This window comes from Bufo bufo, chromosome 3 (genome assembly GCF_905171765.1).
Source record: "Bufo bufo chromosome 3, aBufBuf1.1, whole genome shotgun sequence".
Classification (NCBI taxonomy): domain Eukaryota; kingdom Metazoa; phylum Chordata; class Amphibia; order Anura; family Bufonidae; genus Bufo; species Bufo bufo.
This window is the reverse complement of record NC_053391.1, coordinates 558026944-558053898: the sequence shown is the minus strand read 5'-3', so window position 1 is coordinate 558053898 and position 26955 is coordinate 558026944. Positions and strand designations below refer to the sequence as shown.

The 26955-nt window shown below is 41.7% G+C and overlaps 1 protein-coding gene across 1 annotated transcript in view; it reads right to left on the bottom strand.

The window, feature by feature from the left end:
* Positions 1-1882: 1882 nt before the first annotated feature.
* Positions 1883-26955, bottom strand: part of WNT10B (Wnt family member 10B) — a 60740-nt gene continuing 35667 nt past the window's right edge. Inside the window, exons 2-5 of the mRNA XM_040425522.1 lie at positions 25416-25576; positions 9658-9920; positions 5365-5741; positions 1883-3083 (exon numbers count right to left, since the gene is read on the bottom strand). Of these exons, the coding sequence (XP_040281456.1) occupies positions 2625-3083; positions 5365-5741; positions 9658-9920; positions 25416-25498 (1182 nt within the window). The 5' untranslated portion in view covers positions 25499-25576 and the 3' untranslated portion in view covers positions 1883-2624. The remainder of the gene's footprint in view (positions 3084-5364; positions 5742-9657; positions 9921-25415; positions 25577-26955) is intronic.

Below are 26955 nucleotides of genomic sequence, written 5' to 3'. Positions count from 1 at the left end.
ATTACGGACAAGGATAGTACTGTTCTATTAGGGGCCAGCTGTTCTGTTCCACAAAATACGGAATGCACACGGACATCATCCATATTTTTTGTGGATCTGTTTTTTTGTGGACCACAAAATACATACGGTCATGTGCATGCCACCCTGTTCCTCCCCTCTTCGTAGGGGTAGGCTGGTCCGGTTTCCTGCCAGGAAGAGAAGTTCCTGTGTAAGCACAGAGGAGTGAGGAAGCACACTGCAGAGCTCCTGCTCCTAAGAGAGGTTCTCCACAGAGATCAACTTGATTGTGCCTTATGAAGACAGACAGCAGAGTGAACAGCTACAACCAGCATTTAAAGACACTGCTGTGAGGTGAGGGACTATGGCTAAATCGCAGCCATCCAACATGCCTCCATAATCATTCCTGATGCCAGAAGGTTGCACTCAAAATTTGCTGCTGTTAAATGTAACTGATGTTATACATTGCACTTTTATATATTTAATTCTGTCCTCATTCTTCAATACTACATTTTCACTGTACCGATCCCCAGGGAGCCTGAGGAAGTACATCACAACTCAACACTTCATCAGAGACACTACCACTCCCATTCTCTGCACCGGCTCAAAAACATCATACTTTTTTGTTTTTATTAAAAGAGACCTGTTAGGTGAGCTGACTGGTGTTCTTTAAAACTACTTAATGTTCTACTTCAGTATTTCTATCTGTTTTATTTAAGCTAAGATCAGGATGGATTCAGCAATGAGATGTAAAAATGTTTCCATTATATTTTTGCATTAAAAAAGGATGAAAAATTTTGGTCAATAATTAAAGTGTGGGTAAGACCAAAATTTGTTTCTTTGAAACCTATTAAGCATAAACTACAACTTGTTGACGAATGCAGCCCCCAATACTCAGCTCCTAAAGTTCAGCATGATAATTGTTGGATTGCCAATCACTTAAAGGAAGTCTGTTACCAGGAAATTCACTGATAAAACCAACACAATGCCTTCTAGGGCTAGCTGCGCTGAATGTAATAATACCTTTTACTTAGTGATCCATTGCTTGATTCTGGAGAAAAAGTATTTTTAAGGCTACTTTCACACTAGCGTTCCGGGCTCCGCTTGTGAGTTCCGTTTGAAGGCTCTCACAAGCGGCCCCGAACGGATCCGTCCAGTCCTAATGCATTCTGAGTGGATGCGGATCCGCTCAGAATGCATCAGTCTGGCTCCATTTGTCCTCCGCTCCGCTCAGCAGGTGGACACCTGAACGCAGCTTGCAGCGTTCGGGTGTCCGCCTGGCCGTGCGGAGGCAAACGGATCCGTCCAGACTTAATGTAAGTCAATGGGGACGGATCTGTTTAAAGTTGACACAGTATGGCTCAATTTTCAAACGGATCCGTCCCCCATTGACTTTCAATGTAAAGTCAAAACGGATCCGTTTGCAGTATCATGAACAAAAAAAAAATATTTTTTTTTATTTTTTTTTTGTTCATGGTAATGCAAACGGATCCGTTCTGAACGGATCTAAACGTTTGCATTATAGGTGCGGATCCGTCTGTGCAGATACCAGACGGATCCGACCTAAACGCAGGTGTGAAAGTAGCCTTATCCATATGCAAATGAGCAGTTAAGTGCACCGAGGGAGGACCCAAGCCACTCTGTGCACCCTTGCTCTTCCTGCTTTTTCTGCCAGCACCTCCATCTACTTTTTGATTGACAGGGCCATGTTCCTACACCTTAACCAATGCAGTACAGGGAAGCGTCCATCATACCTTGGCACATACAACAACATTCTAATCAGCTTGAACATTGTTCTCAATTGGTTACAAAGAAATTTAAAGGTGAACATTGTTTATTTTTGGAATTTTACATATTTGTTCCTCTGTTTTCATACAATGTAAAAAAAAACATCCTCCACAGTAGACGTAAGTGCCTCCCTACTCTGCCTACCCCTTGTCCAGGCCTGAACCATATATTGAATCTTTGCTTCTAAATTTCCAGATCTCTCACATTTTAAATTATTTCACTTAATTCAGTAAAAATCATGTAAACAATAAATGGAAGGTAAGCTAAAGCATACTTTAATTTAAGAGATGTACACAAACTCCAATAAATAAACCTCCTAGTTATACATCCTCTCTGACCGTCATGGGCTAAACCTATCCAAAGACATGATAACCATGGAGGTCTCTGAGCTGGACCTTTGAGTAAGTGTGCATCACTTACACAATGATTTCCAGAAGTCCAAAACTAAAGGCTTTTGGTAAAAGAACATCTTTCATTATTAATCCTTCCTTTTATAGAAAGTATATTATTTGTATGACTAAGTACTGCAATTCTTCTTGACTTTGAGATTCACAGTGTCTCATCCAAGAAATAACTGGATTTCCTGGTCTTCTTAAAAATCCAAATGTATTGCTTGTCCATCTGACGTATTCTGGGATGTATGGAAGCCTAGACCTTGAGAGATATCGTCTTCATGGGGTGACAGTTGGGATAGATTTCCCATTGATGCTGGATTAGTTTTAATCACATAGCAAGTTCCGTGTGACCTCAGAAAATACATACTGTACATTGTCAGTGCTGAGAAGGAATAAATTAATTGCAATAATGAGAGCTGAGATGTGAAGAAGTTGCAGAACTCTTCACTTGCAAACGTTGACCCATTGTGTGACCCGACATTCCTCACACATAACATAGCAACACCAGTGAAAGCGACAGTTGCATCGTTCCTGGCGTGTCTGCATTAAAATATTATGACCCCGTCCACAGCAAAGGCTGGCACAGTTGTCCATCTGTTGGCTTGTCTTATTGCATACTCTTCCTTGAGTACCGGGTGAGTCAACCACAGGGTCTCTCTCACAGAAGTCTGGAGACTTTTCAAAGTAGACAAGCTCACGAGCCAGTCGTTTCTTGTTGAGACGCGGGTGGAAGGCCCCACTATTTTTATTACGGGAGTTCACAAAAACAGCACGCTGCAGTTTTTCACGAAGCAATGTGCTAACAGTCCGAAAGTCAGGGGTAACATGCCAACAAGTCTTAAACTGGCAACTTCCAGATGTTCCGTGGCACTTACACCTACGCTTCATGTTTTCTGTCACTGCCTGGGAAGATTGACAAGGAGTAGATGTTAGTAGGCTAACTAAACAGCATTGTAATACAATACATGGAGTATGAAGCAAAATGGGGTTTAAATCATGGCTTCTAGTGCTGAAGTATTGCCATAACATTTCAAGGTTTTTGGACTCAAGGTTTCCCATTGGCTTTAGTCTTCAGTAGAACAACGTAAGCCATGCCTGCATTAGTGGTCTTTTATGCCAAAGTGTGTTGCTAAGGATCCATTTCTGTTAGGCCTCATGCACACGACCGTTGTGTGCATCTGCGGCGGTTGTTCCGTTTTCCGCTTTTTTTCGCGGACCCATTGACTTTCAATGGGTCAGTGGAAAAATCGGAAAATGCACCGTTTGGCTTCCGCGTCCGTGATCCGTTTTTCCAGTCCGTGAAAAAAATAGGACCTGTCCTATTTTTTTTACGGACAACGGTTCACGGACCCATTCAAGTCAATGGGTCCGTGAAAAATCACGGATGCACACAAGATAGTCATCCGTGTCCGTGATCCGTGATCCGTTTCCGTTTTTCCTATAATTTTCAATGCAAACTTGGACTTATTTTTTTTTTCACTTTTCATGTCCGTGGATCCTCCAAAAATCAAGGAAGACCCACGGATGAAAAAACGCACACGGATCACGGAACAACGGAAACTGTTTTTGTGGACCGCAAAAAAAAACGTCCGTGTGCATGAGGACTAAATGTGATCCTGCAAACAAAACTTTAACCTGTTCCAGACTGCTTATAGACCATATATACGTCTGGGTGGTCGGTGAATATCTAAGCAAGGATGTCCCTGAACATCCTTGCCACGGGAGCAAGAAGCCCATTGTCCGTGATGGCCAGGCTTCCCATTGAGAAGGCATTGAAAAGTTTTTTACCGTCTCTGCCTTCTCCAATACTGTATACATAGTGCTCAGATAGACAAAATAAAAAATAGAACAATAACATTTTTCAGGAATAAAAAAATAAAAACAAAAAATACTATAATAAAAATGACAATGACAAAAAAGAGCGCAAAAATTATTTAAATAACCAAACAAAAAAGTTATGGCTTTGAAAGCAAAATGTGCTAAAAAGATCAAAAATATGTCTGGTCAGGAAGGGGAGTAAATGGCCTGGTCTTGAACTGGTTAAGCAGCATGCAGAAATTAATTCTGCTTATGGACTCATACGCGGCTATAAGCTCATACTGTACATCTCTGTACCTCCATTTTCATATGAAATATGTAAGAAATAAGAATAGTAGCATCTTTCATACTATGCTGTGCAGATACCTTGCAGAGATAGTAGTTCCTATAGGATCCATACAGGATTCGTGTAAATCTAGCTTTGCAGTGTGAAAAATTGTTACAGAATTGTTAAAATAATTTTCCTCACTCATAGAAAGCAAGTCAATGGCTATTCTTTTTATGAAAGATCTTTGATGGCCAGCCCACAAAATCCACTCTGCAATAATAATGAATTCAGAGAAAAAAACACGATTTATTAAAACTGGGAAATGGTAAAATAAATGGAAAATTGGAGCTATTGCCCATGGCAACCAACATTTTACTAAGAGCCTCTGAAAAATTAAAGGTTTAATCTGATTAGTTGCTATGCATAATGATTCCAGTTTTCCTCTGAACTAGTTTTGATAAATCTCCCCCATTGTGCTCTCTTCTTGTGTCACTTACAGAATGGTCATTGAAGAGCATCTGTCAGAAGGATCAGCTTAAGCCAGGCACTAGTCCTGCTGGTTAAAATGATGAGTGTCTTGCCAAAATCCATAGCCTCCTTTTTGATCGTCACTGTCCTCTTGCCTGGACCTGTATTTCTGTGCATGCACTGTTGAATCATCAATAGGCTCATGAACAGTTTAATATCTCAGCATCGTGGAGAGCTGAGAGAGATGAACTGCGCATGCACTGATTGAAGATTCAATGGTGCATGCGCAGGATTACAGGGCTAAGCAAAAGGGCATTGAGGATACCTAGCCCTGTCAGTTAAGGGGAAGGGTAAATGGTTAGCTAAGGGTGAAAGGCATAGATGCTTAGGTGCTCCAAGGGGCTAGGCCCCACCCCTCAGTGCACTGAAGCCCTTATTAGCATACATTTTAATTTTTCGAGACCCGAGCCACAGATTCCAACAAGACAAGAATTGTTAATTGCTTTGATAGGGTTGACCCTGAGGATAGATGCTGTTTAAGGATTTGTAGTAAATGTAAAATAACTAATTACATGTACCAGTATATTTCTGTCAAATAATGTATATTAATAGCCATTCGCCATTCAGTACCTGTCTCCCCACACGGTTATTATGTATCCTCATTCGTGCTTGAATATCTCTTGGTGACTCCCTGGAGTCAAGAAAATCCCTGGAAAATTTCTCTCCAAATTCCAGCTCATGCTTGCAGCCACCCCATTCCCAAGTATCCTGAGGACTGGGCTCAGGAGTCTCCCGAAGCAGCGGAGTCAAGTCTCTTGGAAGACCCCTCACTTTAGATAAAGCTTGGAGTTGTAGCTGGTTCAACTTTAAGCGTATCTTCTCCTCAGTGCCCCTCCGTTTCCATTCACATCCACAGCCTTGCAATTTGCCCAGGCTACAGGCTGTGGCTACTGAATGCATGACCCCAGCAGCTAGTAAAGAGAAGGCAAAGGCGCTCTCCCGAAAACCTGGTGAAGAGGGAAAAAAAAAATATAATAAAACTCAAGTACACTGGTACTATTGAGTAGAGTTTATTGGAGAGGGAAGTGGTTAAAGGGGTTGACCACTTTCTGGCTATTGTTGACCAATGTGTATGTAAGATGACTATATGACACTTACTAATATAGTCTTCATTGATATTCTGTGGCATTTGATATATTTCATAAGCCGTGTCGCCTTGTTGGGAAAATCTTATATGCTGTCTACATACAGTAGAGATCCTGTCCATAAGATGGCCGCTGATGGAGGGTCATGTGACCAGACACATCACTCCGCCACCTCCATTCTAACACACTGCACCTGCAGTAAACTCCCAATAGTGCAAGTCCAGATGGCAGGTGTAGAGTATTTCATTGGAGGATACTGAGTGATTTGCCTAGTCACATGACCCTCCATTAGCAGCCATTTTATGGACCGGATCTCCGTGTGGACAACAAAAAAGACTTGGCCAATAATCGGGGTATACCTTATGAACCTATGAAATATAGCAAGCGGCACAGAATGTCAGCAAAGGTTATATTAGCAAGTGCCATATAGTCATCTTACAAACACATTGATGAACAGTAACCAGAAAGTGGACTGAATTGACTGAAATTTATGCCATAAACTTTACATTCACCCTCAATGGACAAAGAAAATGAATTCGGCTCAACCCTGCTTCCTGGGACCCATGTCGGTGCAGGGAAAGATTTAGAGGAACGTCAACATATAGGAAGAAGAAGGAATATCCAGCAACCAGATGGAGTCCACTAACCTCTATTCCAATGAATAATGCTATGAGTAAGGACCGGATGGTCTTTTGCACCGAATGCAGTTTTTTTATTCTTTGGAATAAAGGTTACCTGGATGCCATCTGTTTGATGGATATTCCTTTTTCTTCCTGTATTCACCAACAATGGATAGTCTTTGGGGACTGTTCTAAAGCCCCCCGTCCCCTCTTCCATGATTGCATGGAAATGGATTATAGTATTACAGGAACTGTTTTTCTAAAAAAATAGTACATTTTGGAAAATGTTTTTGAATTGATAACTTAGTGGCTTACTGTCCTCTGGATTTATCCGCAATACTCGACAGTGCTGCCACAATTTTCCTTTGCCTAGGAGAGGTACACATCTCTGACATGTAACTCCGGTAGTCTGGTTTGATTGTAGTGGTATTAGGCAGAAAGCTGGGATTTATGCCAGAAAGTTGCCGGATCCCTGTCAGATCCCACTATAGTCAATGGGAATCTAGTAGTATATGGCGGTGTTAGGCTATGTCCAATATGGTAACTCTGGTAGTCGGTTCCTAGGCCGGAACAAACTACCAGCATTACTTGCCGGAGCTGTTAATGAAGCCTTAGTATTTTCTTACACATATAATGGCCGTCCCTCCATCTAATACATCATTTCCGGCTACTGGAGGTATATTAGTCAAGTCAAATCTTTTCTAACGTTCCTGTTACGATTGTGAGAGGCAGTTACCTGACAAATCACTGGAGACTATTACAAGAAAGGGTTAAAGAGGTATTCCCATCTCAGACAATGGAGGCATATCGCTAGGATATGCTCCCATTGTCTGATAGGTGCGGGTCCGAGAGGTTCCCGAAGCCTAACACAAGGCCAGCAAAGTGGTGGCTGGCGGTGCTGGGCTATTTTCAGAATCCCCATAGAAATGAATGGGAGTGCACCGCGCTTGCGTGGATTCCGTTCCCATTCATTTTTATGGGGCAAATGGAAATAGCCGAGCCATCGCTGAATGAATGGAGGGCAGCCGCACATGCGCGGTGCAACCTCTGGGACTCTGCCGACTCCATTTACGAGATAGGTGCAGGTCCCAGAGGACCTATAAGACAATGGAGGCATATCCTAACGTCATGCCCCCATTGTCTGAGATGACACAACCCCTTTAAGACTGAATTTTAGTTCTGCTTGTTACACTAAAGGCAGCACAGTTCCCCAAAACTCCCATCCAGGAGTTGGAGATCTACAACCGGTGAAGTTACTACTTGCACTTGGGAATTTCCCAGCAGAAACAGCTGTAAATAGGGAGCTTCTATTTTAAATACTTTGCCTTCAGAACTTAATCCTCATTGGCCAGGGTTCAATATGCTCGTAGGCTGCTACCGATGACAGAGGAGTTTGGAGCTTCTCCAAAGGTAGTAGGGTACATTCACCTTTAATGCACTGACATTTTTCACAGTTAATTTCAATGTTTTCTCCTTATGGTTAAGAATTTTCTCAGGTAATTTATGAACTTCTACAGTTAACAAAATAACAATATTACTGGTGTTTATCATGTGGATTGCTCCGTGTACTAAAGAGTGAATTTTCCTCTATATACTCCAAAGCCCTACTAAACTCTATCCAGCGTTATTTATGATAATACGACGATCCGTGAATAATCCTAAAGCCTAAGTTAGGATATTTTTAAAAACCAAAACTAGTTGTGGATCAAGATGAAAGAAGGATGATCGTTTCTATATAAATTCTCCCTTTCCATTCTTTACTTTGGCTTCAGAAACTGCATCAAATACCGTATATGAAACTATTCTAAGAATCCTGACCTGAAAGCAGATGTATATTTAGTACTTAGATATCAATCTTCTCTGTCTTTTGCAATGGTAGCCCATGCCCAACGCTGTCACCTCGGGCAGACACGAGTGTCATGTGACTCACCCCTTCCCCTTCCTTGCCAGCAGCCCAGACGTGCTTGCCCGCTGTTCACCAGCAGTGGGCCCAGCCGCTGGCGTCCCACGTGGCTCTAATGTTTACACGCTCTTAAAGGGACAGCGCACGTGCACCCTAGTTTCCCCCAACTAATAGCTGGACACCAGATTATTTAAGGTACCTTGCCCTAGGGGAGGGGCCTGAGCTTTGGGTTTCTTAGCTTGCTAATAACCAGTCAAGGTGTGCTGTGTAGTTGGCTGTCTGTACACTGACCTCTGCCTGTTTACCCTCCTCTGCCTGCCCTGTGCTTGGACTTGTTTCACAATGTAAACAGTGCTGGCAGACCACACAAGTGCTAAGGCATCCAGCGAAGGGGAGCCCACCACTAGGGGGAGCTCAGTGCAAATAGATTATTACAGCCTCCATTTCAGTAACCTGCAATTGCATAAATTCCTATGCACTGAGCTCCCCCTAGTGGTGGAAATAGGCATCCAACTTTGTAATAGAAGGGAAGTAGAAGATGTGTCAATGCATTTATGCCAGTTGTCAGGCATGAATACATTGAGGAATATGGAAATCAGTTTCCACAGTGGGTGAGGTCAAGGGTGACTTTTTAATGCCTTTTTTTTTAGTAAAATAGAATCTGCTTAATCAAAAAAATTAAAATAAAAGTACATTAATTAGAAATCTGGAGCATTGCATCTTTCATTCTACATTGCCTGGGAATGATTGATGCATATGTACTGGGAAACTGAGTTTTGCACAGGGGCCATAAGATATGCTATGGGTCCTATGAGATCTGTGTACATCCATGCCTGGAAAAAACCTTAATTACAACAAAAAGATCTAATGTTCTTGCATTTTAGGGTTTTATGTAAAAGAATCATTCGGAACAGTAGATTTAGGGGGATTTAGCAAATGTTGCTTATTTTATTACACTCCTAAAACATTTTAGGGCATAGGTGGGATGATATTCCAGATTCTTGGCCGGCGGTGAGATGAGACAACCCCTTTAAGTGAAATTGAGTAATTACATTGTTTGATAGATACATGCTATGGTTTAGGATGGAGGTTTGCTTATTTCAGTTTTCTTGGAGGTTTGTAAATGGTTGCACTTGCCCATATGTCTTATAATTTATACTATATTATATATACTATATGATGTACCAATCTGAATGCTATGTAAATGTACTTTTTGCAGCTGTAAAACAGAATTGTATATCATACATGTGCTCACCTCTTTTCAGAATAGCACTGTCATGTGGTACCTTCCCCCCAGTCTCCAAAGTGGAGCAATTCCAGCGCTGGCCCTTTAATTGGTGCTGACATTCATGGATAGCAATCTGGATTCCCTGGAGAGCTGAAGCTGTCACATCAGGACTGCGCACACACAGTCCCATCTGGCGTTTACTCAGGCCAGGTAGTGTCAGGCAGACAGTGTTGGGAGTCAGGATGGGATCATTGGGCAACTTTAAACCCAAAATATCATTGCACAGAACTCTGTAGAGAGAAGATATAGAGTCAGAGGTTGCATAATACAGAAGGGCGTACAAAAAATACAGTAATATATAGAGATAGGACTAAATATTATGGGGGTCATTTATCAACACCAGCATCTGCATACCAGTCTCAATATCCCCCTGCGCTGTTAGAGGCACACGCTTCCTCATAAATGAAGCTCATCCTCCAGGAGGCATGCACTGAGATTGAAATCTATGCCAAAAAACTGATGTGATGGTAAAGAGATGATTAATGAGCTGGGGCCGATGACCCCCTCTCACTTGCCCACGGCAGTGTAGAAACTCCACTTTCACCTAAATTTAGGTGCAATAGCATTTAAAGGTGGCAAACTTGCGGTTTGCCACTTTTTATGCCAGTTGCCGGTATAGAGGGTCATAGTAAATTACCCCTATATGTCTTCCTATTTTGAATAATGAGATTAGACTTGATGAAGTCCCAAGTAGAAAACTTATTCAAAGGAACCTGTGCAATGTGATTGTTTAAACTTAAAGTCTATTGCATTTTACTCATTTTGGGCTAAGAATAATTTTTTCAATGGGTCTTTATTAAAAATGTTAAGCCTTTTTGAGATACAGGGGTTTGCAGATTATCACTTCTCAGTCGCATCAGCTGACAGCTCATTCGAAGCCTTATCTCTAAACTTCTGACCTCATAAACACTTATTTCAGCCATATTCTTATCAATTTGATAAGGGTTTAGTTATAGTGAGGTCAAGAGATAAAGCTTCACATGAGCCATCAGCTGATGGGACTGAGAAGTGATACTCTGCAAACAGAATAATTTTTAACCCCTGTAGTTCAAAAATGGTTGACATTTTTTAAAATGGTTGATATGATGATTTTTAAAGCAAAATTTGTAAAACATAACCATAAAATTACCCCAAAGGTGTCCATAGCCTTTGAATCAAAATGAAAAGGTGAATTAGAATACAGCACTATATTTGTATCTCTGCTTGCTGTCATCAGTAGGAACAGTCATTGCTTGCATCGAGCCTGTCACACACAGGTGCTCAGCTCATTACAAGACAAAGCTCTGATAATGTTACTCTAATGAAATAAGTGCGCCGAATTGAAAGTATCAGAAAACTGCGAAATAAGATATTCATTCCTCTGACTATGAAAGTGACAACTAGTGTCACAAAATGACGCTAAATGCGGGTTGGGAGGGAAGCACAGATCCCCTAGTGGTGGAAATGATGAACTGTAAGCTCATTAAGGCTGCGTTCACACGGGCGAGATTTCCACGCGGGTGCAATGCTGTAGGTGAACGTATTGCACCCGCACTGAATCCCGACCCATTCATTTCAATAGGGCTGTTCAGATGAGCGGTGATTTTCACGCATCACTTGTGCGTTGCGTGAAAATCGCAGCATGCTCTATATTCAGCGTTTTTCACGCAACGCAGGCCCCATAGAATTGAATAGGGTTGTGTGAAAATCGCAAACATCCGCAAGCAAGTGCGGATGCGGTGCAATTTTCACGCACAGTTGCTAGGAGACGATCGGGATGGAGACCCGATCATTATTATTTTCCCTTATAACATGGTTATAAGGGAAAATAATAGCATTCTGAATACAGAATGCATAGTAAACTATCGCTGGAGAGGTTAAAAAAAAAATTAAAAAAATTTAACTCACCTTTGTCCACTTGATCGCGTAGCCCGGCATCTCCTTCTGTCTCCTTTGCTGAACAGGACCTGTGGTGAGCATTAATTACAGGTAAATGACCTTTGGTGACGTCACTCCGGTCATCACATGATCCATCACATGATCTTTTACAATGGTGATGGATCATGTGATGACCGGAGTGACGTCACCAAAGGTCCTTTACCTGTAATTAGTGCTCACCACAGGTCCTGTTCAGCAAAGGAGACAAAAGGAGATGCCGGGCTACGCGATCAAGTGGACTAAGGTGAGTTAAATTATTATTTTTTTTAACCCCTCCAGCGCTAGTTTACTATGCATTCTGTATTTAGAATGCTATTATTTTCCCTTATAACTATGTTATAAGGGGAAATAATACAATCTACAGAACACCGATCCCAAGCCCGAACTTCTGTGAAGAAGTCCGGGTTTGGGTACCAAACATGCACGATTTTTCTCACGCTGGTGCAAAACGCATTACAATGTTTTGCACTCACGCGGAAAAATCGCGGGTGTTCCCACAACGCACCCGCACATTTTCCCGCAACGCCCGTGTGAACCCAGCCTAAGGCCTCTTTCACACGGGCGTTGCGGGAAAATGTGCGGGTGCGTTACGGGAACACCCGTGATTTTTCTGCGGCAGTGCAAAACATTGTAATGCGTTTTGCACTCGCGTGAGAAAAATCGCACATGTTTGGTACCCGAACTTCTTCACATAAGTTCGGGCTTGGGTTAGGTGTTCTGTAGATTGCATTATTTCCTCTTATAACATGGTTATAAGGGAAAATAATAGCATTCTGAATACAGAATGCATAGTAAAATAGCGCTGGAGGGGTTAAAAAAAATAAAAAAATAATTTAACTCACCTTAGTCCACTTGATCGCGATGCCCAGCATCTCCTTCTGTCTCCTTTACTGAACAGGACCTGTGGTGAGCATTCATTACAGGTCAAGGACCTGTGGTGACGTCACTCCGGTCATCACATGATCCATCACCATGGTAAAAGATCATGTGATGGATCATGTGATGACCGGAGTGACGTCACCAAAGGTCCTTTACCTGTAATTAATGCTCACCACAGGTCCTGTTCAGTAAAGGAGACAGAAGGAGATGCCGGGCTACGCGATCAAGTGGACTAAAGTGAGTTAAATTATTTTTTAAATTTTTTTAACCCCTCCAGTGCTATTTTACTATGCATTCTGTATTCAGAATGCTATTATTTTCCCTTATAACCATGTTATAAGGGAAAATAATAATGATCGGGTCTCCATCCCGATCGTCTCCTAGCAACCGTGCGTGAAAATCGCACCGCATCCGCACTTGCTTGCGGATTGCTCGCGATTTTCACGCAACCCCATTCACTTCTATGGGGCCTGCGTTGCGTGAAAAATGCAGAATATAGAGCTTGCTGCGATTTTCACGCAACGCACAAGTGATGCGTGAAAATCACTGCTCATGTGAACAGCCCCATAGAAATGAATGGGTCGGTATTCAGTGCGGGTGCAATGCGTTCAACTCACGCATGGCATCCGCGCGGAATACTCGCCCGTGTGAAAGGGGCCTAACATGTGTTATTAAGTAATTTATGTGAGTAAAGGGCACATATCCATTTCAAAAGAACATATCATACCTTGTCAACTAGTTACATGTAATTTAAGATGGGATTGGAATATTATGCAGAAGAAACCATTAAATGCAGGATGGGACCTGTCCAAAGCATTGGCAATAAATAAAAATAAAAATTCAAGCCCTGAAGAAAATTCCATTCCATTCAATGTTCTTTTTTATTTCTCCAGGCACTTGTTTTATTTGCTACTGTCTGGTCCCAGGCATACGTATGTGAGGGAAGGTGTGAAGGTCACCTGGCATTGTACATTCTGTTAAAGGGGAGATGAGCGGCAAGTGCCCCCGCATTCACACAGAGGTGGCTGTAAAACGGTTAACACATGGCCTGCACATCTTGTCCTGGGTGGGGACAGAAGACTCGGCCGCTGTCAGAAGCTCTGCGGGACGCTCCCTGCAGGGTGGGAATATATATTTGTCTTCACTTTGGAACTAGGGATCAGCAATTTCTCTCCTGCTGTAGGAGGGGCAGGAAAACAGAACTCAGAGCCAAGGGACCAAACGACAGATCAAAACATGCCCATGCTGAAGGGAAAATAATTCTTGTTTTATAACCATAGTAATAAAAGCAGCTTTTCTCAAAACAGGAAGTGAGAACTGGAATCAAAGAGATACATGAATGTTAACAAATATGGACAAAACTATCAATACAAGAGTAACGATGCTTCATGAGGAAGATCACGCCTGGATACAATGTCATCCCAGTGCTAGATGCCAAGCGGAAAGTAAAAAAAAGCTGGATGCTCAGTGCAAATATAACCAAAATCTTGGGTTGTCCCACCTGCAACTCATAGATGATGTTGCAGCAGAGTCAGGCCTCATGCAACAGCCATTCCGTGCATTGGGGACCACAATTTCCAGTCCCCAATGCACGGGCAGCATCCATGCAGCTGCCGCAGGCGGATCCAGACCCACTCAACTTGAATGGGTCCGTCATCTGTCCGCACCGCAAAAAAATAGAAGTTCCATAGTGCTTCCTTGGGAATCCATGCCTCTGTTCCGCACCACACCTGATGCGTTGTCCACACAACCGGGGCTGCAATAAGGGCTCAGCCGGGCAGCGGCCATGTGCATGAGGCCTTAGGCTTCTTTCACGCGTCAGTGAGTCACAAATGTTTGTTGTCCGTGGTCTCTACGAACAGCACACATATCCATTGACTTTAATGTGTGCATTCATACATCAGTGGGCCTGTGTGACACCATGGGCCTGTGTGACACCACAGAAGCTTGCCCTTTTTTATCAGTGATTACGGATCCCCAGCACAGATTATAGTCCATGGGTCTGAAAACTATGAACACAATGCGGATGATATATTTTTTTCCAGCCCAGCTGTGTCTGTAGAATATGGATGACACAAGGACGGCAAAAAACAGACACACGGGCCAAACACGGATTCTTCACAGATCAATCAGAATGAAGTCTCTTAATTATCTTCTAATGATAGCATTGCAGGACATTGATTTGTAATGCTACAAGGGGATGGCTTTTAGTTGACTTGAACGATAAACCAAGGGACACACTGAAGCATGCACCATCTCATATATGATTCTATATTAGGCCTCATGCACATGACCGTATTTCATGACCATTCATTTCAAAGAGCATATCCTGTGCTGTCTCCATCAGTATGTCCATTCAGCAGCTCTGAAAAAAGATAGAACATGTCCTATTCTTGTCCGTTTTGCAGACAAGGATAGGACATTTCAACAGGAATTTGAAAAAAAAATGGTGGCATGCACTCGGCGGGATTTTTTTTTTTGCAGAATGTAGATTTGCTGACCAAAAAAAGGATACGGTCGTGTGCACGAGGCATAATATGGAAGCATTCCACAGAAAATACCACGGTGAGAAGACATTTTGTCTACATATAACATATCTATAAGGCATTGCATTAGTTCATTTTGTATGGCTGACTAGTCAATGGGTGTATGTTCACATTTACAGACTACACAGAACCAGTTTTGTGTTGCCCTGCATCTCTTCAGGGCAGCGAACACAGTGGGCAGATATACTGATACTAAGATTTAGGGCTCATGCAAACGGCCATAGTTTCGGCCAACCCAATGGGGCCGCAAAAGATGTGGACAGCACACCTGTATGCTGTCTGCATCCGCACGTCCGTTCCATGGCCCCACAAAAAAAATTAGAACATGTCCTATTCTTGTCCATTTTGCGGAGAAGGATAGGACGTTTCTGCAGGAGTAAAAAAAAAAAAAAAAGTGGCGGACGGCAAAAATGGATATGGTCATGTGCAGGAGGCCTTATGGCTTTTTCAGTGTTTTGCGGTCCGTTTTTTACTGATCCGTTGTTTCCGTTTTTTGCTGGGCATAACATTTTCAATAGATGGTTCCGCAAACAACGGAACGGATACGGAAGACATACGGATGCATTTCCGTATGTGTTCCGTTTTTTTGCGGAACCATTGACTTGAATGGAGCCACGGAACGTGATTTGCGGGCAATAATAGGACATGTTCTATCTTTCAACGAAACGGAATGCATACGGAGTACATTACGTTTTTTGGTGGAACCATTGAAATGAATGGTTCCGTATACGGACCGTATACGGAACGCAAAAAACGGCCAGTAAACGGAAAAAAAAAACGGTCGTGTGCAGGAGGCCTTAGACAGTGTAGCCTTAGGGTGTAATGTATCAAAGGCGCTGCGCCAGAAAAGTGAAGTGTTTTTGACAGTTTTATCAGTGGAGAAGGCATTTTCGAAAACTGTATGAATTGTTTGAGACATTTTCAATGTGGCTTGTGCCATGGTCTGCAATTTACATTTACTAAGGGCTGGACAGATATTTTGTGGCAGAGCTATATTTTTACCAAGATTTCTCATTGTGACTTTTGAAAATGTTGTTAAAAAAAAAAAAAAAAGAAAATCTACTCCAGTCCCCTGGTGGGGAAAGTAGCAGCAAACTTACAATAAAAAAAGATTAGACTTTAGTCTTTGCATAAGAATTTTGCGTCAAAATTCTGCTTCAATTTTGGTGCATGGTGTTGCAACGCAAGCAATGCATGTAATGCTAACTCACGCCTGCTTAGCCATGCCACCTCGCCAAGGTGCAAAATTATCATAGACACCAAATTCTTACAAATTTTTATTAGTAAATCAGCCCCAGGGTTTAACAAGGATAACGAGTGAGTGACTTTGCTGATTCTTAAAGGTGTATTACCACAATCTTAATCATGCCCTATTGTCACCAACTGTTTAAATAAATAATATTTTCATATATAACAAATTACCCAAAATCAAGCATTTACCCTTAGAAATAACCCATTCAACATGTTAGTACCTTGTTGCAAGTAGATATGTCCTCCTTAGTTTATCAGGATGAGCATTCACAGGAGAGGGTACAGGAGATTTTGTAAAACCACCAGATTCTGTGATAACCCCTGTTATCTGTTTTAATGTGTAACACCCCAGAGTGGTGTTACCACTTCTGCACCTTGCTACTGTCTTTATTGGTCTAACCTCATGTCATCTTGTATATTTATTCCAGGTCCTCACCATAATGTGCATCTATAATAATGTTTGCAACTGTTTATAACACGGAATGTGTCGGTTGATAAGCAGGTGGCAGCAAACACGGCAGAGCTGTATGTAGATAGAATGGAACTTACCATTCCATTCTAACTCCCTCTCTGGAGAGATGTGGGCGAGCCCTACTTCCTACAGGAAGGGTGGGGCAAAAGTTCCAGTCAGTCTAGCTTACCTCCTGCTAGGGGAAGGTGTGCAGGGGCACATCTCTACTGGACGTGCCCATGTCAGCCAGAGCACCCTAAGCTCTGCTGGCCATGGAGGCCAAAGCTTGAAGCCTCAGGAGCCAGGAGAAAAGTTCCCTGGCCTAACCTAGAGTCAGACTACAAAGTGAAGTGCAGCATACAGAAAAAGCGGAGTTTTACAGCCAGCCTGTCAGTACAGCAGAGTCAGAGAGAAACAGATATAGCAGAGTGGAGTTTGCCTGCCAGTTTCATGCTAAAGCCTGCTGGAACCAAGACAAAACCTGTGAACCGTTTTGGATAAACGTTTATTCAAGTAAAGCTGCCATTGAACTTCATCTCAGGGTCTGGATTTAAAGAGGACCTTTCACCGATTATTACACTATGAACTAACTATACAGACATGTAGAGCGGCGCCCGGGGATCTCACTGCACTTACTATTATCCCTGGGCGCCGCTCTGTTCTCCCGCTATGCCCTCCGGTATCTCCGTTCACTAAGTTATGGTAGGCGGAGTCTGCCCTTGTTCTTCTGTAGCGCTGGCCAATCGCATTGCAGAGCTCACAGCCTGGGAGAAAATAACCTCCCAGGCTGTGAGCTCTGCGCTGCGATTGGCCAGCGCTAGAGCAGAACAAGGGCAGACTCCGCCTACCATAACTTAGTGACTGGAATCTCCGCCTACTATAACTTAGTGGCCAGAGATACCGGAGGGCATAGCGGGAGAACGGAGCGGCGCCCGGGGATAATAGTAAGTGCAGTGAGATCCCCGGGCGCCGCTCTACATGTCTGTATAGTTAGTTCATAGTGTAATAATCGGTGAAAGGTCCTCTTTAAGTTATTCTTTTTTTCCTCAATTATTACCCCTATTTATTGCTTCGGAGCCAAAGCCTGGTGTCCACCCGTATCCAGGTAGGAGCACCGTGACACATAAAGAGACATTTTAGGCCGCAACATACAACTCGGCATTCCTACACCTGGGACGCATGTTATATAGAGGGCCCTAGGGGGAGGCGCCCGTTGCAAATGTATGGCATGTTGTAGATTAAAATTTTGTTTATGAATAAAAATACCAAATGGTTTATAAGTTCAGCTTGAAAACAAACCCCACTCCTCTACAATGCTGCCCTATGCTTTTGTCATAATGTAGCACAAAACTGTTCAGGTGCATTCCTTCTAGTAACTGTATAATAAATGACATATTAATGTTAAAGGTAACAATTCATATAGTAAGGGCTATAAAATGTTGTATTTTATGGTATGCAACTTTTTAAAATGGTATTTATAGACTTGCAAACCAAAGCTTTCAAGTCACATTCCCTATCTCAAAATAGGCATCAATACCAACAGTGTTCCTACATTTTTCATTTTTTTGGGGATGACATTTCGGGGCTTTGGAATCCATTATTAGTTTTCCATACAGTTATGAACTCAAGTTATGTACAATGGTTTCAACTTACAATGGTCGTCCCAGAACAAATTCATATTGTAACTTGAGGGAACACTGTATAGAGAGAGAGAGAGCGAGAGAGAGACAGAGAGATTTATAGGACAGGATGCTCCCTATATGCTTAGGAGTCCAGTTTAGCCCACATACCCAGATGTTAACCACTGAGAAGGACCGCCCACTGGACTCTTAAGAATTTAAAGAGCAGAGATTTCAATCAATGAGTTACCAGTTCTACTGAAACCTTTCCCATAAAACTATATCTCAATCTGCTCAACTCAGCTACTCTGTAACATGATGATAGACTCAATGGTATTTTCATAGTGACAGGTTCCCTTTAAAGGGGTTTTCTAGGAATTTTATACTGATGACCTATCCTCTGGATACGGATCAGTATCTCTTGGTGGGGGCATGACACCCGGGACCCCTTCTGATCAGCTGCTTGAGAAGTCACTGGTGCTTGCAGTAGTGCCACGTTTTCTATCAGCTCGCCAAGCACTTCGCCGTACATTGTATAGTGGCTCTCCTTGGTATCACGCTGAGCCCCATTCACTTCAGTGGTGCTGACCTGCACCTAAGCCACGTGACCGATGAATGTGACATCACTGGCCTAGGGAAAGCTGAGAGAAGGTCGCAGCACTACTGCAAGTGACGGTGCCTTCTCAAACAGCTGATGAGTGGGCGTCCTGGGTGTCAGACCCCAACTAGTCAGATACTGATGACCTATCCAGAGGATAGTTCATCAGTGTAAAACTCCCAGTAAACCTCTCTCAAGAATGATGCCACTATAGGCATATGTTCATTGGAATCAACAGCTGTCTGTATCTGCTGGCTGGCAAACACATACAAGGTATGTCAAACAAGTGCCAGCACATGAGTCTTATCTCCAGATCTATGTGAGACTTCCCCTCTGTTAAAACATGTTCTACACAGATCTTAGGTTAAACATCAGTTTGCGCAATGTTTTAACGGATACAAAGAGAACACCAGAGACGTGTGCTGCTTTAACCAACATGATACAGGGGAATTATACAGTGTACCTAAAAAGACCTTAGAAAAGTGAAAAACATGCTATAGATAGTATTTTTTTAAACCTTTGGATACATTTCATGATGCAAGCCTCTAGTGTCATGGTACCTAGAGAAAGAGAAAACATCTGTTGAAGGCCCCTCCGTACCACCGCAGACGCTGCTGTTCTCAGTTCCCACTAGACCAGAAGTGATGACATCCTATTCACTGGCCTCAGGGGTGGCATGTTCAACTGCTGAGCTTCTGCTGGCATGTGCCTCTTGGACACATGTGCACCCATAGACATTAGGGCAGGTTTATGAATTCTGTCTGAAATTTAAAAACTAGAGGGATAATGTATGAGAGGGATAATGTATGACAAATTTAAGAAGTATTTGCACCATTTTTAATGTGTTTTGTGCCATACCTGGCATTTTGTATTTACTAAGGTGCACACATGTTTTGTGGGTGAATTTACAGGTGGAGTAGAAATGGACAGAACTATGATAATAAATATGTTTTCTTACTCTCTAGTCGTATAAGGGCTTGCTTTTAGTGGGACAAGTTGAACTTTCTAATGACAACATGTGATGTAGTGGAAAGCTGGAAAAAAATAATTCCTCCATTGTTTTATGGGTTTCATTTTTACGGTGTTAAATATTTCGTCTACGGCTGTGTAAGGGCTCTTTTTTGAGGCGTAATCTGTAGTTCACTTGTTATACTGGGGAGAGGAAGTAGCCGAAAATGTGACTCCACCATTTTTTTCCATTATGCTGTTCACCAAGTGAGATAAATACATTCATATATTAATAATTCTGGCATTTTCGGAGCTGGTAATACCAATTATGTGTTTTTTTTAGTTGTTTAGTTATTTTAATATATAAAATAGGGAAAGATTAAAAAAATATATTTGTTTTTGAGTTTTTTATTTTTATGAATTAAAAAAAACATGTTAGCTTGATCTGCTGTGTATCAGTCAGCCACTGTTTCAAGTGTTGTGGCCTTTTTGGGGGGTAAATCCAATATGGCGCAAATTATCACCTGGCAGGCAAAAGCAGACCTACCACAGCCTAGATACTTTCTATATAATGCATCAAATTTACGCACTGGAATGCAACATTTCTTAAATTTGATGAAAAATGACTCAACATCAGATACCCCCAAAAATGACTTCAAGAATTACCCTCATATTAAATTACCGCATAAATTTGGTGCATCTTATTTGACACGTTAGACTTTTTTTCTTTATTATGCCACCTTTTTGCCTTGCTTACTTTTAACCACTATTTTGTTCCAAATTTGAAGGCTTTGGAGGGATTTTTCTATTACTGCATGCTATTTATTTTGGACTAAAAATGACTTGGTCATAATTAAAAGTTTTCAATAGTTTGTCTTCTACAACCTTCGGTTTCACTGCAGACTGTCTTTTCTACTTCGCAGTGAATATCATATTGGCAGCTCTGTATTAGCTAGGACTTCAGAAGAGAAGGATATAGGTGTCCTGATATCAGACAGTTTCAAAATGAGTGCACAGTGTGGGAAAAATGAGTGCAGGCAGCAGGGAAAGTAAATAGGATGCTTGGCTATGTATCTAGCGGTATAACCAGTAGGAAGAGAGAGATTGTGATCCCACTATGTAGAGCGCAAGTGAGACCATATCTGGAATTCTATGTCCAGTTCTGGAGATCCCACCTACAAAAAGACATAGATAAAATGGAACTGGTGCATAGACAGGCTACAAAAATGGTGGAGGGTCTTAAAGGGGTTATCCAATTTCTCAAACCCCCCCACATGTGCTAGGCCCCTCACTGGTAATATACTTACCCCGCTCCCTGCTCCCTGTGCCGCTAGGGAGGCTTGTCCTTGTCCCCGCCTGCCATTGGCTGCTCCCCCCAGACACTGGATGTTTCCATCCGTGTAGAGGGAGAATCAGCAGTGGTGGTGCGGGGACCAGGAGCGGCGCTGGGAGCGCGGTAAGTATATTACTGATGAGGGGCCCGACACATTTGGGAAGGGGGGGGGGGGGGGTTGAGAAATTGGATAACCCCTTTAAGCATAGAATATACCAGGATAGAATTAAAGAACTTAGGGGGTCATTTCTCAAACTGGTGTAAAGTAGAACTGGCTTAGCTGCCCATAGCAACCAATCAGCTTCCACCTTTTGTTTTGAACAGCTCCTTTGGAAAATGAAAGGTGGAATCTGATTGGTTGCTATGGGCAGTTAAGCCAGTTCTACTTTACACCAGTTTGAGAAATGAAAACCCTTAATCTATTTAACCTTGAGAAAATAAAGGAAAGGGGGGACATGATCAAACCTTTAAATATGTTAAAGGTTTAAATAAGGTAGGGAAGTGTTCTCAATAAGAAGCTAAACACAAGAACAAGGGACACAATCTGAAATTAGCTGGGGGTAAGATCAGGAGCAATGTCAGGAAATATCATTTTACTGAAAGAGTGGTTGAAGCTTCCAGCAGATGTGGTTGGGAAATCTACAGTAAGTGAATTTAAACATGCCTGGGTTAATCTAAGATAAAAAAGAAATAATATAAGGGCAGAATAGATGGACCAGGTAGTCTTTTTCTGCCGTCAGTCTTCTATGTTTCTATATTCTAAACCCATCAGAGTTATTCTGATGACTCAATCTGTAGCCCTTATGTCCAGTTCCCTGGCAGCATTTAAACTAGATTTTTTTTATCAGTTTAGAAAGAATTTTGCTTAAAGGGGTTGTCCGGGTTCAGACCCGGACATACCCATAATTTCACCTCGGCAGCCACCATGACTTGAGCATCGGAGCAGTTCATGCTCCGATGCGCTCCCTCCAGGGCAAGGGCTCTTTTGTTTACAATCACACACTGCCAGGTGGAAGCTTCCGCCCGGCAGTGTGTTCGGTGACGTCACCAGCTGTGATGGGCAGGCTTTAGCCATTTTACTGTCTAGGGCAGCGCTAAAGCCCGCCCATCAGTGCCGGTGACGTCATCGGGCTTCCTGGCCCCATGGAGAGCCCGGTACGTCACCGGATCTCCAAAAAATGCCTTTGCCCTGCGCGATTTAACGCAAGGCAAAGGAGAGCAAAGGAGCATGAACTGCTCCGATGCTCAAGTCAGGGGGGCTGTCTGGGTGAAAATGGAGGTATGTCCGGGTTCAGCTCTGAACCCAGACAACCCCTTTAAATGAATGTTTATGAGGTGTAAGGAAAGAAAAGATAATGGCTACAGATCAAGATGTCTGCTGCTCTCTTACGGGTTTTACTGGGAAAGAATAGGAATAGTCTGCAGATGCAGTGAAATGGAAACCTGTAGAAGACAAACTATTGCAGATTTTTGTTAAAGACCAATGCGAAAAACAGATTTTGAGCCCAAAATAAGTAGAATGCAAAAAAAAAATTTAAAAAAATGCCAACCAGGAGTTTAAAACCAGTATAATATATAAATGAATCCTTTGAGCCATGCCCCTTTTAATACACACTGCAAAACTGTCTAGGAAGGCACAATTTTTTTTTTAAAACTTTGACATACTCCACTTTTTGGCTCAATTTGTCCCAGAATTCTGACACATTTTGCTTAGTAAATCAATTGTGCTTTATGGTTTAGAACCTAAAAATACATAGTAGCCTTTAAGTTATCAATTTTTGGAGCAAATTCCTGATTGCATATTTTTAGCAATGACGTAAACAAATGTTTATTACCTATTGAAACCAGCGGCACAGTGACAAAGTGTTAAATATCCTACTACATTGATTATCTTCAAAATGCTGATCTCCTGCCAACAAAATGAGGAACACCCTACTGAAACACACCTTCCACAACACTCTGCCAGTACACTTTAATTTGCAATGAAATAGGACTGTTTTGTCTGTTTACAACTAGGTTCCCCTAAAAAACATTGTACTAATCGAGGAAGGCAACAGTCCACCCATGTTCTCCATCCACCTTATGTTTCTAAGGGCACAACCCACATTCAGGTTTCTTGATACAGTTTTGTGGATCATGAAAGGAGAGAAAGTATAAAGCACAGATGCGACTTCTCTTTTTTTTTTATTCACTCCTGTTTGTGGCTTCCAAAACTGCATCAAGAACGATGAACATGTGGCCTTACCCTCAAAAACAAATCACCATTATCTTACACTTTAAATTCATATGTAAACTGTGTAAAGTCCTTTACTAAGCAATGGCCTCTCTGGAGGGTAGGACATTATTTAGCAAAGGCTAAACGATGTCCATGTACCATACAGCATTGGTAGTTTAGAAGAGGCTACTACTGAAACAAAAGTAGGTGACATACAGTAGGATAAGCAAATGTAAGTCATCTAGCATCAGCAATTCTTATTATTACCCTGATCATCACTACAATTATTTAATTATATTGTGGGTTATGAAAGAGTGAAACACCCTCTTGATGACATATGTCCCCATTTTCACTTCTGTTCAATGTAGTCTTAGGTCTTAGTGAAGGAAGGTAAATCCTCATAAACCAACAGAGGTCAAAGGGCAAGACTTTCATAAATCCCACCATGACAGTGCTCCTGAAGTTCAGGTGCTTAAATGCTACATTGCCTTAGGGTGCAATAAGATGACATTTTAAGAAGACACACAACCATGACTGTATAGGATTTAGGTATTAGTGCTGTCATTGCAGATGCCATGGTCAAGTTGTAAATGGCTGTAGATACAATATTGTGATACTGTTTATCTTATTCAGTTGCATATAAAATAATATCTTGTATACCACAGCTAAGTAGTTCAACCAGGACGCCCTTACAACCTCACCCTTACTCACGCCTAATAGCTGACATACAGAAAACAGTATGTAATCCAGTAACAATTTCACGCATATATTTTTGTAGAGCTTTAGAGAATGTATAGTTTATGATCATAAGCCACTTAGAAGCAATCTAGAAAAATGGTTTTGTTTCTATGAGCTGCTGTATCGTAAAATTACATTTCCCTCTGGTATGAGTACCCGAGAGCAAGGGCATGCATACGGCAGCCTCTGTAGTTACTATGAGGCCAGTTAAGGTTAAACCCATCTCCTCCGCCATTTCTAGTTTACACCTGCACAGAGAAGGACAAGGAACAAGTGTTTGGGTCAGTCTGCCATTCTTAGAGGAGATGAATGCCGTATTATTGCTGTAGACATCTGTAAAGATCTGGTTGGTATGGACTTGGCACCTAAATTTCAGCCCATTTAGATTTTTTTTCCTCCTCCCCTTTATGTATTTTTCTGTCAAAAATGTTTAAAGGGGTATTCCCATCTAGACATACAGTATATGGCATATGACATTATGGCTACCTCTGGGACCTGCTCCTATGTGAAGGCCCCAAAGTGAATGGGGAGCACACCATGCATGTGCAGCTTTTGCCATTCTCAGCTATGGGACTTCCAAAAATAGCCAAACTGCCTTGACTATTTTTCTGAAGATCCATAGCGATGAAAGGAGGGGTGCCCTAGTGCACGATTTCCTCTCTGCTATGGAACTTCCAAATTTTAGCCAATTACACTGGCTCTGTGTCCCATAGCAGTGAATGAAAAGAACACAGTACATGTACAGGGCCCTCTTCATTCACAGCAGTGTGCCATTTTTTATATAGCAGCAGGTCCCAGGGGCGGGACCCACACCTATCAGACATTAATGGAATATCCTATCCATATGCCATACATTTCCAGATGGGACAACCCATTAAATGTACATATTTGGATATGGATGTACTTCTTGCTCAGAAGAAGTATGCACAGATAAGCAAAGAAACATAAGAGGAATATCAATTAACGGAGAAATATAAAAACACTCTGCTTTTTAAAGGGTATATTCTACATTTTCTGTAAAGTATAAAGCACACATAATGTATATAAATTCACAAATGCGTCTTAAAAGGTTCATGAAAGATCTAAAAAATTTTCAGATACAGAATTTCAAGCAAAAGAGTGAGACCCAAGTGACTTGCATGTAACATATTAAAAAGGTTACATTCATTCTTTTAGAAGAAACTGTAAAGAGCTTAGACATTATAAAATAAATAAAATGAAAGAAATTACCGGCTGCAGAGCCATATGGAGATGGTAAGAATCCAGGGCAAGGTCCCTGTGTGAATGTCCCAGGCCATCCTCTGACCTTTCATTGGACAGCTGTGTCAGACAGTGAGGCTCTTTCTTCATCTCCTGGCCCAGAGGCTCCCTCTTCTCCAATCTTACTGAGCCTATTAATGACAGACATGTTAGTTCGGTAATAATTTGTTTAAATTCTGTAAGTTACCAGTACAGAAAAGGGACACAATTATAGAAATCTATAGGGCTATCAATGGCACAGTTGAAATATTTCTGAAGCCTAGAAAAGGATCTAAAGGCCTTCCTGAACGAAGACGTGACCCCACAACTAGATCTACCGGTGTGATCAGCTTACCAGCTCACACTCCTGGGACAATATTTATGGCTTGATAAATCCATGATAAATTTAACTTGGCTGATTTGAAGTGTCTGTTTCCTTTTCTGTCATCCAATAGCCCATACCTCTATTCAGTTTTCTACACTGCTTCCCTTAACCTCTCACATGTTAGAAGGGTGACACATGGAATTTATCCTGAAAAGTTGTGCTGATAATTAAATTGAAGGGACTTTTACTCCATTATGGGTTTTATATATATATATATATATATATATATATATATATTATAATTTAGAAAAAACATTCTCCAAGATGAATACTTGGAAGTGGCACCAAATTCTTACTGATAAAAAGTTATGGCAAAAATTCACATTATTTGAAAGGGAATATGTTTTTTTATTTTCATGAAAACTTAATAGTGTCCCTATCATTCTATTTTTTTTAATAAATCATATGTATGTTTGGTAAATTATTAGTACACATGAATGAATACATTAAACATAATACATCTTATAATTCTTATTACATCTTGTTAGGGTAGGGATACATTTTCTTTACCTTATAGTAGTCTGTAGCTCCCCTATACCTATCTGCAGGCTCCCAAAAATATTCAGAGATCTCCTCCTTCAGTTAACAACCAAAAAAACATCCAGTGTAAACCAGTTAACAGAAGGTGGGGAGGAGGGCGATGCAGCTGCAGTTCTTACTGAGTGTTTTAGTGGAACAGCATGAGAAGAAATTGAGTAACATTAGAGATATCTCCAAAATATGCAAACTACTCAAGGCTTATGCACATGACCACACCGTGTCTTTCAGTCTGCAAATTGTGGATCCGCAAAACATGGATGCCGGGTGTGTACATAACACAATTTGCAGAACGTTCAGCCCATGATAGAAATGCCTATTTTTGTCCGCAAAACTCACAAAATTGGACATGTTCTATTTTTTTTTTTTTGCGGGGCCACAGAACGGAGCAACTCTGGGCTGTCCACATCTTTTGTGGCCACACTGAAGTAAATGGGTCTGCATCCCCGGCTTATTTTGTAATGATATGTATGATTTAAAGGGGTCCTGTCATGGGAGATAAACATCTTTTTACATTGGTATGGTCCACCATGACTCACTAACCCCTGCTCAAAATATCAACACAGATCAGGAGATATAAACCTCCAACAGTCAACATACAAAAAAAAC